The 12,428-nt window shown below is 42.3% G+C and overlaps 1 protein-coding gene across 6 annotated transcripts in view; it reads right to left on the bottom strand.

Annotated features, from left to right (window-relative positions):
- The window catches only part of CACNB2 (calcium voltage-gated channel auxiliary subunit beta 2), a 138,888-nt gene that overhangs the window by 65,326 nt on the left and 61,134 nt on the right, over positions 1-12,428 (bottom strand). Inside the window, exon 1 of one of the 6 annotated variants that reach the window (XM_088654102.1) lies at positions 154-503. The exons of the other annotated variants lie outside the window; for them this stretch is intronic. Within the exon in view, the coding sequence (XP_088510228.1) occupies positions 154-186 (33 nt within the window). The 5' untranslated portion in view covers positions 187-503. Of the gene's footprint in view, positions 1-153; positions 504-12,428 lie in introns of those variants that run through there. 6 annotated transcript variants of the gene reach the window in all.

Below are 12,428 nucleotides of genomic sequence, written 5' to 3'. Positions count from 1 at the left end.
GAATTTTGCATGTTTTTCAGTTTTTCACAAACACCCATTTCCCCTTTCCCTCAAAAAGCAGAGTGATGGCATATTTCCCCTTATGGTTCAAAAATAATCATAAATTTTACATGTCTATACAGTCCGCTTACATACAATATGTTCAAAGCTTACCCCTTCAAAATCTTCATTGTCGTAAAGGTACATATCTTTGTCGGATTTTACACTTCTTCACTGTGTTCATATAGTCTTGAAGTTCCTTAGTTTTCTCTTAAAAGTTCACTATCTTAGTGATATACTTTCTACAGCTGGGATAGAGAGCTTCAGTACTTGTTTCCCACGGTTGAAATGGTCTTTAAATATTGTTCTCTGATACAAAAACAAAACCTCTTGCTGTAGGCAGTTAAGGAAATTATGATTTGGCAAGCTGCACCAGTAAAAATATTCCACAAGCAAGGAAAGACAGCCACAAAGATGTGTTATCTTAATCCACTTCTATAAGTAGAAGTGTACAGTTGAAAGGCATAGGTCAGTTATTCAAAAGTCCCATGCTAATTGCATGTAGCTGGCCCTGCAATGATTGGCTCGAAGTATAGGGCTGTACTTGAAAAGCAGCAAGAATCCTGTTCACGCTGCTTGTCGTTGTTTGCAAATCGTCCTCCAGTGATGAGGAAGACTAAGGGGAAGAAGGCAGTAACTCAATGACAGGATGAGGAAAAGAAAAAAGAAAAGGTAGAAAAAAACAAGCAGGAGAACCCTGCTCTGAAATAACCAGTAATGGCTTGACTGTTTATAGAGCTCCAAAGACCCCACCTACCCCAGCTGAGGCAGGATCGGACTGGAAGGGCAGAGTGGCACGTCTCCCTGAAGAGGCAGAAGCAGAAAATTAAAGACCTTGCTTAACTTCCCTGGAGGGAGGATCCAACCTGAGGTGAAGAAATGCTAGTTGGAAGAAACTATAGAGCTTTCAAGGTGGACTTAATAGGTTGGAGAAAGGGGACAGCTTAATCTTGAATGTGTATTCCAGGGATCCTAGGGACAAGGATGGTCCCAGACTTGCTTGGTAAGAAAATAAGGAACTCACTGTATCTCCCTTAAATTAAAGGCAGTAGATCTGGGATTCTGATGGAACCCTTAATTTCTTTTTGGACTGTGAAGCACAACCCTCCTCAGCTGTCTTCTCTCTCCTCAGTCCACACCACTCACTAGCCCTATTTCATACTTAATTTAAGTGGTTTGCCTGACTGGAATGTGTCTCTGAACTCTGATAATGGCTGTTGGTTGCCTGTATGAAGGATACTGAGGGATGTGTGAATGTGTGCAGAAAGTAACCTTCTGTGCAAAGGTGAAATTGACATTTGTTGCTTTGTCTACTGCTGTCTCTGCTCCCATCCTCTATTGGCATGTGGCCCCTGAGGTTCAAAAAAAGTTCCCCACACCTGACATAACACAGCTTCCCTTGGCTTGTTAAAATTCCCAATGAATTTTATTCTCTTTCCATTACCACACTTCCCCCCCCCCCCAATAAGATCAGTAATACATTAGTAAACTTTTGAATTTGTCTCAAAAACCTGACAGGTTGACTTTTTGTTAATATCATATTGTAGCTGAATTAGCAGGAAGTCTTGGTATTGGAATCTTAGCCAAAAGCTACAAAAAAACACCAGTTACACAACTAGGCGCACTATAAATAAGTTTGCATAAGTTTGCAATGCAATGCCTTTGGGAAAAGCAATAGAAAGACACCACAGCTATAGTTGGCAATATTAATAGAGTAAACATATTCTTCTTAACAAACCTGATGCATTCATTTCCTCTCTCTCTCAACAAGCCTTTTATTTGGATCACTTTAACAAAGTGTGTGGATTATATATAACCAGATTTAATACTGGGAAGCATAATTCAGTAAAAGAATTTCAGTAGTGTGACTTAAAATGGGATTTATTTTATATACATATTTTTCCTCGCCTCTATTTACCTGATGAAACAATATTCTGCCCAATTTAGTATTTACTGAAGTGTTGCTACTGTGGCTTCTGCAGGCTGTGCAGCATCAGTGCCATCTTACATTTATCTGGGAGAAGTGACACATCTCTAGGCTTTCCTGTTGAATATGTTGCTGTCGTTTATCCATGATACTTTGAACAGCATTTCTCTTTATCACTGGGAAGTTCAACTCCAAAAATAGATGCTATCCATCTTATCAGTCCGTCAGACATAAGCCCCTGTTTTTTTTCAATCCGTCTCTGGACTGTTTCCCTTCCTGTGCAGTATTAACTTTTGTTTTGAGCACTGCTACATTACTTAGGCCTTTCCTAGTGACTAAAATACCCAATCACAAAAGTGAGATCAAAATCTGACTCAAAATATACTTTGCAGGAATTCATTTCTCTTTCTGATCATTTCTGCATCAGTGCCTACTGAGTATGACATGTTGATGCAACTGTGCAAGAATAGTTTCCTTCATAAACTATTCCTCCTTTTATTACATTATGCATTTTTAATCACTCAAAGCAGCACCACATAGCATGGCAAGAGGGAAAACTCTGGGGTCAATTGCTGTCAATGTCCTTTGAAATATATGCGGTTGGACAGTGTTCAAACATGAGTTTGATCAAACTGCGGGAGGCAGGAGTGCCTGGCGTGCTCTGGTCCATGGGGTCACGAAGAATCGGACACAACTAAATGACTAAACAACAACAACATATTATATATATAGTGTGAGGGGGGGGAAGTATTTGATCCCCTGCTAAATTTGCCTGTTTGCCCTCTGACAAAGAAATGACCAGTCCATAATTTTAATGGTAGGTTTAATGTGACTGTGAGAGACAGAATAACAACAGGAAAAACCCCAGAAACTCAGAAGACAAAAGTCAGAGATTGATGTGCATAATAATAATAATTTATTATTTATACTCTGCCCATCTGGCTGGGCTTCCCCTGCCACTCTGGGCGGCTTCCAACAAACATTAAAATACATCAAATATCACAGATTAAAAACTTCCCTAAACAGGGCTGCCTTTAGGTATTATAATGAGTGAAATAAGTATTTGATCCCCTATCAACCAACCAGATGTCAGGCTAGTATATACTAGTAAAGAGGTCACAATAAACTATCACATGACAGGTAGGTAGCCATGATGGTCTGACATAGTCAAAACAAAATAAAAAAATTCCTTCCAGTAGCACCTTAGAGACCAACTAAGTTTGTCATTGGTATGAGCTTTCGTGTGCATGCACACTTCTTCAGAAGTTGTTTCTATCACATGACAGTTATTATAAAAAATAAAATTCCTTAAGACAGGCACCCCCAAACTTCGGCCCTCCAGATGTTTTGGACTATAATTCCCATCATCCCTGACCACTGGTCCTGTTAGCTAGGGATCGTGGGAGTTATAGGCCAAAACATCTGGAGGGCCGCAGTTTGGGGATGCCTGCCTTAAGAGGTATTGCTAAAATACTGATTTGATTCAGTTCCTGCTGCTCTTTCAAAGAAACACTTTTAACATCACTTAACAGAGTGTTATTTACTCTCTTTAGGGGGAACATCTATTTTAGTAAAAGAGACTGGGCTTTGTTAGAATGAAACAACTTTTAATTTAAGCACAGAAGCGCTTTTGAGCAATCATAAATCAAGAATACTTGGCCAGTGATTCGGTGATGTAATTTCTGATAAGACAGAAACAATATGTGTTTTATTTTAAAAACTGTGGCTAAAAATATTCATATCTACAAATATATAATGGCCACATTTCTTTCCTCCTCCTTAGAGAGAAAAATGGGGAAAAGACAAATAATAAAAAATTTCAATGACTGAAAATTAGGCATTTCCTTCCATAGTTCAGATGTTACATAGTTATTTATATGCAAAGGAGCAAAACAAAGGGTTGGAATCAAGGATATAAAACCAGTTTCTGAAATCACTTGTTCCATTCTATTTTAATAAATACTTTCTTCATATTATCTCTGAGACTGATTTTAGGAATCCTGTTGCAATGTCTATAATAGCAACTTCAAAAGTTCATACTCCCCAAATCCAGAAGAATTTGGAAAAATTCGCACAAGTCGCTAAGAAGCAATGTCTTTTGATATAATGGTAAACTATGGTTTTGTGTTATATGAATTAGCCAAAGGATTGTGAGCCAAAGGCTCATGAGTCAAAAGCCAAACTAGGTCAAAAACCAGTTCTGTGTGCTATTTGTTTGCCTATGTTTTGAGATTACTTCAGACAGTTCTCTCTGTTTGTTTGTTTGTCCTCCACCCACCTAAGGTTGCAATCACTTAAGTAAAGCAAGTGTAAATTGTAGGCTTACTGTAGTTATAAGCAAAGTGCATCGCATCAAAAATTCCATTCCATTTTAGCTGCAGATATTGAGTTATTCATATTCACACCACATTCAATGTTGATGGCAAGGTGTAGTGAGAATTATGAACCGATCTTAGTATTTGGTTTTGAATATTAACCACTTACACACACACACACACACATCACTAGCCTTTTTTTTACAGCATATATATTATCCAAGCTGTATCCTGAAAAAACAGAAATGTTACACATGCTCAAAAAGCTTTAGCAAAACGACATCCTTCCTCTAGTCCTGCCTTATTTAATGAAGAGAAACTATGTAAGTTCAACTTTCTATCTACTTTTCCTTCATACAGCTGCGTTATTCTTAGCTATACTCCCAATTTTAGAGTCTAGTTGAGGGAAAAGAGATGCAAATAAGAGGAAGAGTTTAGTACCACCTAACAGTGCTCCACTTCACTTTAGACATGATTGAGGAAAATATATACAATTGGAGACAGTAGTATGATGCCACCATGTGCAGTTTAAGTGTTATATAGCTATACAATACAAAAAAAAAACATAGAAAAGTGGCTGCTATTATGCATAGCTGAAATTGTTGCACTGCTAAATGATGTGATTCTTCTGCCTGGCCCAGCTGATGCTGGTGTGAAAGCAGTGCCCGCCTGATGCAGGAATAATATGATGACAGGCACTACATAATTATGGAGTCAGCATGGAAAAGTAATCACGTCAAAGCTGTTTTCAGTCTGCCTATATAACAGGTGGCCACGCCAACTGAAGCACAAAGAACAGCAGGCTGGCCCAGCTGAGCTGTTTACTGAGCGGGAACCAACTGTGAAGTGCAAGGTTTAACGGGGCAGGGGGAGGCCCTTCACACAGCGGTTACCAAGCCTCTTGTGCAGTGCTCCTTCTATTAAACGTAGGTTTTAGCAAGCCTTTGAAATGATATAGGTCTTGGGTGAGAGCAGAGGGGCTTGAGGTGAGCTGTGGGGAGAGGGTGATAGGTGGCAGGGTGGGTGAGGTGGAAAGGGGGCATTTGGTCAGGTGCGGAGGAAGGGGCAAGGGGAAGACAGCATTGGCAAGCAGAGCGAGCAGGGGTGGCAGCCCCTAATATTAAATGAGAACTGAGCAATCTTCTGTCCTTTGAGTACAATTGTAGACAAAGAAAAGTCCAAACGTTTGAAAAGCGCTCTAGAATATTTTATTTTAATTGGCATTTGTGTGGCAAATATAATCCAACAGAAGGAAGTTGGATTTGTGTGTTTTGCCTGTCTTATTCTATTTTAGGAACATTTTACAAATAATTTCTCTATCACTACCAGCCTTTATCCTTCCTTCTAAGTAACTTTCCTGATGACTGAACTTGAGAAGCAGTGCTTTATTTAAAATATGGTTTGAGAACAAGCCACTATCTAGGTCTACAGATTGATACTGGTTGTTTCTCACTTGCCATAGTTTAAACAAATCACGGCTCTCTAACATCAAATGTCTCAAAGAACCATGGTTAATTTAAAAACAGATTGGTTAAAACAGATGATATTGATTTCCTTTTCTAGCATGTGGAGAGGAGGAGAGAAAGAGAAAAAGAGCATGTGAGCACAACACTTGTGTAGGAAACCAGGGGCGTAGCCAGGATGAAAATTAGGGGGGCAAGGGGCGGGGCCAAGGGGAGGGGGAGGGGCCACAGCGGGGCAAGGAAAGCTCCCTTCTCCCTTGCCAGCTTTCCCTCCACCTGCCCTGGCGATCGCGGAGGGGGAGGAGGGGATCGGAGCAGCACGATTTCGGGCTGCTCCGACCCCCTCCTCGAACGGCAGGGGCGAGGGGGCGCCAGGATCAGCCTGAAATCAGGCTGCTCCGACTCCCTCCTCCCCCTCTGCGATCGGCAGGGGCGGGGGGGGGTGCCAGGATCAGCCCGAAATTGGGCTACTCCAACTCCCTCCTCGCCCTCCGCGATCGGCAGGGGCGAGGGGGCGCCAGGATCAGCCCGAAATCGGGCTGCTCCGACTCCCTCCTCGCCCTCTGCGATCGGCAGGGGCGAGGGGGCGCCAGGATCAGCCCGAAATCGGGCTGCTCCGACTCCCTCCTCCCCCTCTGCGATCGGCAGGGGCGGGGCGCCAGGATCAGCCCGAAATCAGGCTACTCCAATCCCCTCCTCCCCCTCTGCGATCGCCGGGGCGGGCGGAGGGAAAGCCCCAGAGCCACGCAAAGCATTTGGCTGGCTTTCCCTCCGCCCGCCCCACAGCCAGCCGGCTAGAAGGGACGTCTCTCTTCTCCCTTGCTGGCTGTGGGGCGGGCAGAGGGAAAGCCAGCCAAACGCTTTGCGCGGCTCTGGGGCTTTCCCCCCGCCCGCCCCACAGCCAGCCAGGGAGAAGGGAGACGGCACCGGGCGGGCAGCGGGGCAGGCTGGCCAGCGGCCCTGCTTCTAGGGGGGGCAATTGCCCCCTCCTGCCCCCCTGCCTATGCCCATGTAGGAAACATCTGTACCGAACCACTATGTAGGCTGATTTAACTGATTTAAAACTTAACAAGATAAAAGGCTGTTTTGTTCAAAATGACTAGAAAAGGTTCCTTCAGTAGTACCTTAAAGACCAACTAAGTTTTTATTTTGGTATGAGCTTTCGTGTGCATGCACACTTCTTCAGATACCAGGTATCTGAAGAAGTGTGCATGCACACGAAAGCTCATACCAAAATAAAAACTTAGTTGGTCTTTAAGGTGCTACTGAAGGAATTTTTTTATTTTACTTCGACCCAGACCAACACGGCTACCTACCTGTGACTAGAAAAGGGTTACTCTAGGATTATTTTTCTCATTTTATGCCATAAAATGTGTGAATTTACCATGTTAATATCTGTATCTATATCTATACTCTATTTACAATGCTGCTTGCAATGACAAAACAATAAACCTCAAGAAAGCTGTATTAGAATAAAGTGGTAAGAACTATTTGAGAGGCTTGCAAGTCATAGTAGAGGGAGAATGAAGCAGTGAAATGTTCAATCTGTCCGAAGTATACTTTGCTGTTTTGCATGGTGATGTAAAGAAACTGCTGTTAGGACCACGCAGATTTCTGTACCCACCACTAGGTAGTTTATCTCTGAGATATTCTATAGTATGCATACTGCACTTTAAGTAGGCAATCTTTACCTCAGGGTAGGCCTGGGTGATGTATCAGGGCAGAGAAAGCACTGGGACTGGCTCCGCTGGCAAGTCCTCCCACACCCCAGCTGAGCCATGCAAACAAGCTGTGTTGTCCCACTCCGCAATGCACTGCGGTGAAACCACCTCAGCTCCCACAGTGAGAGCTGCAGTAGTTTCACCTGGAGCCTCGCGGGCTGAGGTCAAAGCAGCTTGTTTTTTCAACATCGCGGTATATCACCAGGCTGTGATGTTTGGCTGGTGATACACCGCAGTGTTGAAAAGCTGATATCATCCAGCCCTACTGCAGGAGCGAAGAACCTTTTCCAGTCCAATGACCATATGCAAATGATGATTGAGGCCAGAGGCAACGTAGATGGGCCAGTGGATGCAAATTTGTACAGTCCAACCATGCAGGATACATTCCAGCCACGGAAAAGACTAAGTTTCTGCACATCCTAACCCATCCATCCAGGCAGGCAAGACCCTGGACACATTCCAGCTAGACATAAAACTTATGACAATGCAAATGATGATATTTTTCCTCTTAATTTATTCATGGCACAACTTGGCTGTGAGTCCTGGAGGACCTGCTTCCTGTCTTGCTCAGTAGTCACAAAATGCTGACAGACTAGGGAATGAGACTGAAAACTGAGGGGGAAGGGGACTGGAGTGGGGTATCATGAAGAAGGTTACTACTGAGTCAACGAACAGGAGGACTTCACATTGCAGCATCTTTTGCAGGTCCCAGTTCTTTCTCCTGAATCAGGTGAGTCTGTGGAAGTGCTCAACTAGTTTCCTAAGTTTAGTGATGGGCTGGATGAGGGCTAATAAACTGAATATATTTTCTGATATAACCAGAGACTCAAGTTGCTTCTGTGACATGGAGTATCCTTTACAAGCTATGGCTGGTCAACCAACTACAGCCGGTCCTGGACGGGGATAGTCAAGTCTATTGCAATGCTATTGGACTAATGAAAGAAAAATATTTTGAAAAAGGTGTGTTATCTGTGGTCTTGTTTGCATGCTACTTTAAATCACATTTAAACTAAACTGTGGTTTAAAGGTGAACACACAGCTCACTTGAGCATGGAGTTAAAATCACAGGCGGTTTGTTTCCCTCAAACAAACCACGAGTGGTAAACCAAGAGCAGCAGGAACAGGAGAGGAGTGAAGCACCCACAGTTTTAGCTCTAGTAAGCCACGTGTTCTTCCTTAAACCATAGTTTAATTTAACTATGGTTTAAATGCAACAAGGTCAGAATTATTGAGAAACCATGATTTTTGCTTCCTATACATGGATTATTGTGCCAGCAACAACAATGTCAATTTTGCTGTTATGCTGGGTTATATTAATTTTTTCCCCCAAATATGCTATGTCTCCTACCACTTAACACTATAGCTTTATTTATTTTACTTATATACTATCAGTTATGCTCAATTTATAAAAGCAACAATTGGTCTGATTGGCCACAAATAATCTACAACACAACAACCTGGAGTACTGTGTCCAGTTCTGGGCACCACAGTCCAAGAAGGATACTGACAAGCTGGAACGTGTCCAGAGGAGGGCAACCAAAATGGTCAAAGGCCTGGAAACGATGCCTTATGAGGAACGGCTTAGGGAGCTGGGTATGTTTAGCCTGGAGAAGAGAAGGTTAAGGGGTGATATGATAGCCATGTTCAAATATATAAAAGGATGTCATATAGAGGAGGGAGAAAGGTTGTTTTCTGCTGCTCCAGAGAAGCGGACACGGAGCAACGGATTCAAACTACAAGAAAGAAGATTCCACCTAAACATTAGGAAGAACTTCCTGACAGTAAGAGCTGTTCGGCAGTGGAATTTGCTACTAAGGAGTGTGGTGGAGTCTCCTTCTTTGGAGGTCTTTAAGCAGAGGCTTGACAGGCATATGTCAATAATGCTTTGATGGTGTTTCCTGCTTGGCAGGGGGTTGGACTGGATGGCCCTTGTGGTCTCTTCCAATTCTATGATTCTATCATTCTACCCAGCATATCTGTCACAAACCAATTAATTCAGATAGTATGGTGAGTATATTTTGTGATTTTATAGGATATTAAAGTATTTCCCCCTTCTTACTAGACACGACACTCATTACTGGTGAGGATGTATTAACTACTTGCCTGTTCTTAAACTACTCTTACTTTGAGCACCCCTTTTTCATTTTAAAAATTCTGTTTTTAAAAAGATGTGGGAGTATACAACACCAGCACTAGTTTCCACTGAAGACAACAAAAGGGCCCATGACCCAAGAGACCTCATTATATACAACTTCATCATGTTTTTCATCACACATGATTCTGAGCCTATACTGCAAGATTTTTAATTGGCTGTTGCATGCTGCCAGATAGAGCTTGTATGTGTCTACACAAAATCAGAAACACATTACCGCACACCATCAGCATCACGTGCCCCTGCTGTGAACACTTATGATATATTTACAAGCAGCTGAGCAACAACAGCACATCTTTTAGACCACTTTATGCTTTGATGCAGTCCTTATTAAATATTTCTTATTAAATATTATTAAATATTAAGAGGACTTAATAATGTTTTTTTTCTTTGTATCACATCATTTGTTGCTCTTTCCTTTACCCACAATCATTCTATCCGTTTCTAAAGATATTTTTTGTGGGGCTTCTGTATGCCCAATAGTTAGTTAGCAATAATTACTTAGCTACTTTGTCACTTGTTTTCAAGACCCAAAATAACATTAAGAACCTCCACCCCAAATCACTGAAATTATTCCCTTGCAATAGTGCTATGTAATTATTTCACTAATTCTGAAGAGACAATGAATGCAATACATGATTTAGAAGCCATAAATTTAACTAAAGACCAGAGCTTAATACTTATAAAAGGCATTTGCCTTACACTGGCACACTGGAAGGTGAAATTGGAAATGGCGGGGGATCAATGCTAATACTGTATTTTTTGCTCCATAAGACACACTTTTTCCCTCCCCAAAAGGAAGGGAAAAATCAGTGTGTCCTATAGAGTGAATGCGAGAGCCAGAACCAGAGCCAAATCCGTGCACAGCGGGAAACCGGCTCTCGGGCTGCTTCCGTGACAGCGAGCAAGGTGAGAGGAGAGATGGAAGGGAGCCCCTTCCACCCCTCCTCCCAGCGTCCATCCTTCCTTCCATCCTTCCTCCCCCCTTTCACACACCCCCCTTCCTTCCTTCCTTCCTTCCTTCCTTCCTTCCTTCCTTCCTTCCTTCCTTCCTTCCTTCCTTCTTTCTCCCTCTTTCTTTCACTCTCTCTCATCCTTCCTTCCCTCTCTTCCCTCCTTCCCTTTCTCTCTCTCTGAGGATGGAGGAGGATGAAAGGGTTACAGGGCTTCGTGAGCTGGGAGAGTCTATGGCATAAATAAGTCAAGAATCAGGGACAGAATATGAAGCAGGTGAGTGGGAGAGGCAGAGATATGTCAGGTTGGTGAAGAGCCATGGTTGTCTTCCTGTCCTGCTATGACAAGCTCCCCTACCCCTCTGTCTGCTTAGAACCAGAAGAGGGCTGAAAGAGGCAGAGCAGCAACAGGCTTCATGTAGGCGCAGCCTCTGATTGCTTGGGAAAATCCTTAAAGAAGAGAGAATTTAGTTGGCTGTGGGGAGGTAGGGACTTTCAGTCTCAGCAACTGATTTCATAAAGTAATACCCACAGGGCATGACCTGCTGTACTCCTTAGGCTGACACCCAGCAAAGTCAGTGAAGACCATGTTTCTGTTAATAAAGAGTTAACTCCAGCTCGAACAAGGTAATTAACTGGCTGGCATGTTCTGTGACAACTATAAAGAACAAACAATTCAAGCCAAAATCAGTCTGTACCAGCAGTGAGTGCTTTACACTGCTCAGGAACTATTAGAAACCATTTTTAGTGTGTGATTTTTAAGTGGGTAGTGTAATTTGTAAGTTTGGATCAGTTATGCAAAAAAATGGGTGAAGTCATGTCAATATCACATTTTAGTCTGCTATGCTGTTTCAGAGTGGTAGCTGGCATCTAAACGTTGACAAACACCTCACGCCTATTTGATATCTTGAGAAGTGACTGAACCTACGAGAGAAATGAGGCAAAGTCCTGTTTCGCTCTTCCATCTTGCCTCAAAATGGTGCCTGGCTTCCAAACATCCATGAAGACCACCGCTCCCACCTCAGGAACCCTCATGTTGAGTTTGGCAATGATATCTCAGAAGGTGGCCATACTTATGCCAAAAAAATGGGTGAAGTCACACCAAAGTCATTTTAGTTTGCCACACTGATTCAAAATGTGATAAACATTGCAACACTGATGAAAACCATTGCCCTGACCTCAAGAAGCCTTGGGCCAAATTTTGCAACGATATTTCGAGAGGTGGGTGAACTTATAAAGAGCAGACAGACAGACCACTTTCCAAAATCCATAGAAGATGTGTATTTTGATTAAGACAATAGATTTATGCACCATTAGCTATGGATTGTAATTATTGCACTGATTGTTTATAAAGTGAAATACAACAACTTTATTTCTTCATAGATTTCTGGGTACATTCTCACTGTATTATTCTGGATTTTTAAAAATAAATTGTTGCCACATCTTGTATTTCCCTCATTTTCTGCTCGTCCATCCATCAGTTCCAGGACATCCTTGTATTTAATTTTAGACACCCTTAAAAAGTTTTTTTTTTAAAAAAAAGCATACTCTTAACATTGCCATTATAAGAATGAGTTTGCAGTGATGGCCTATGGTTACAAATGCATTCATTTTGCCTTACTCTGCGGCCTAAAACAGGTTATTGCCTTTGAGTCAGTGCCAGAAGGGTGTTAAAGGAAAGACACTTTGGTCACATTTGCATGTTATGCTAAAATGTGAAGCTTCAAGCTTGCACTCACCCGCCCTCTCCCATATAGCTAGAGGAGGACTTTGGCAGTTTTTTAAGGAAAAATGAAAAAAGCAAGATTGCCATGTGATCTGAACCAGGGATTGTGCATTATAACAAACTGTTTAGTTT

Source organism: Zootoca vivipara, chromosome 11 (genome assembly GCF_965207765.1).
Source record: "Zootoca vivipara chromosome 11, rZooViv2.hap1.1, whole genome shotgun sequence".
Lineage (NCBI taxonomy): Eukaryota > Metazoa > Chordata > Lepidosauria > Squamata > Lacertidae > Zootoca > Zootoca vivipara.
Note: the sequence above shows the minus strand (reverse complement) of the source record. Positions and strands in the feature narration are given on the sequence as shown.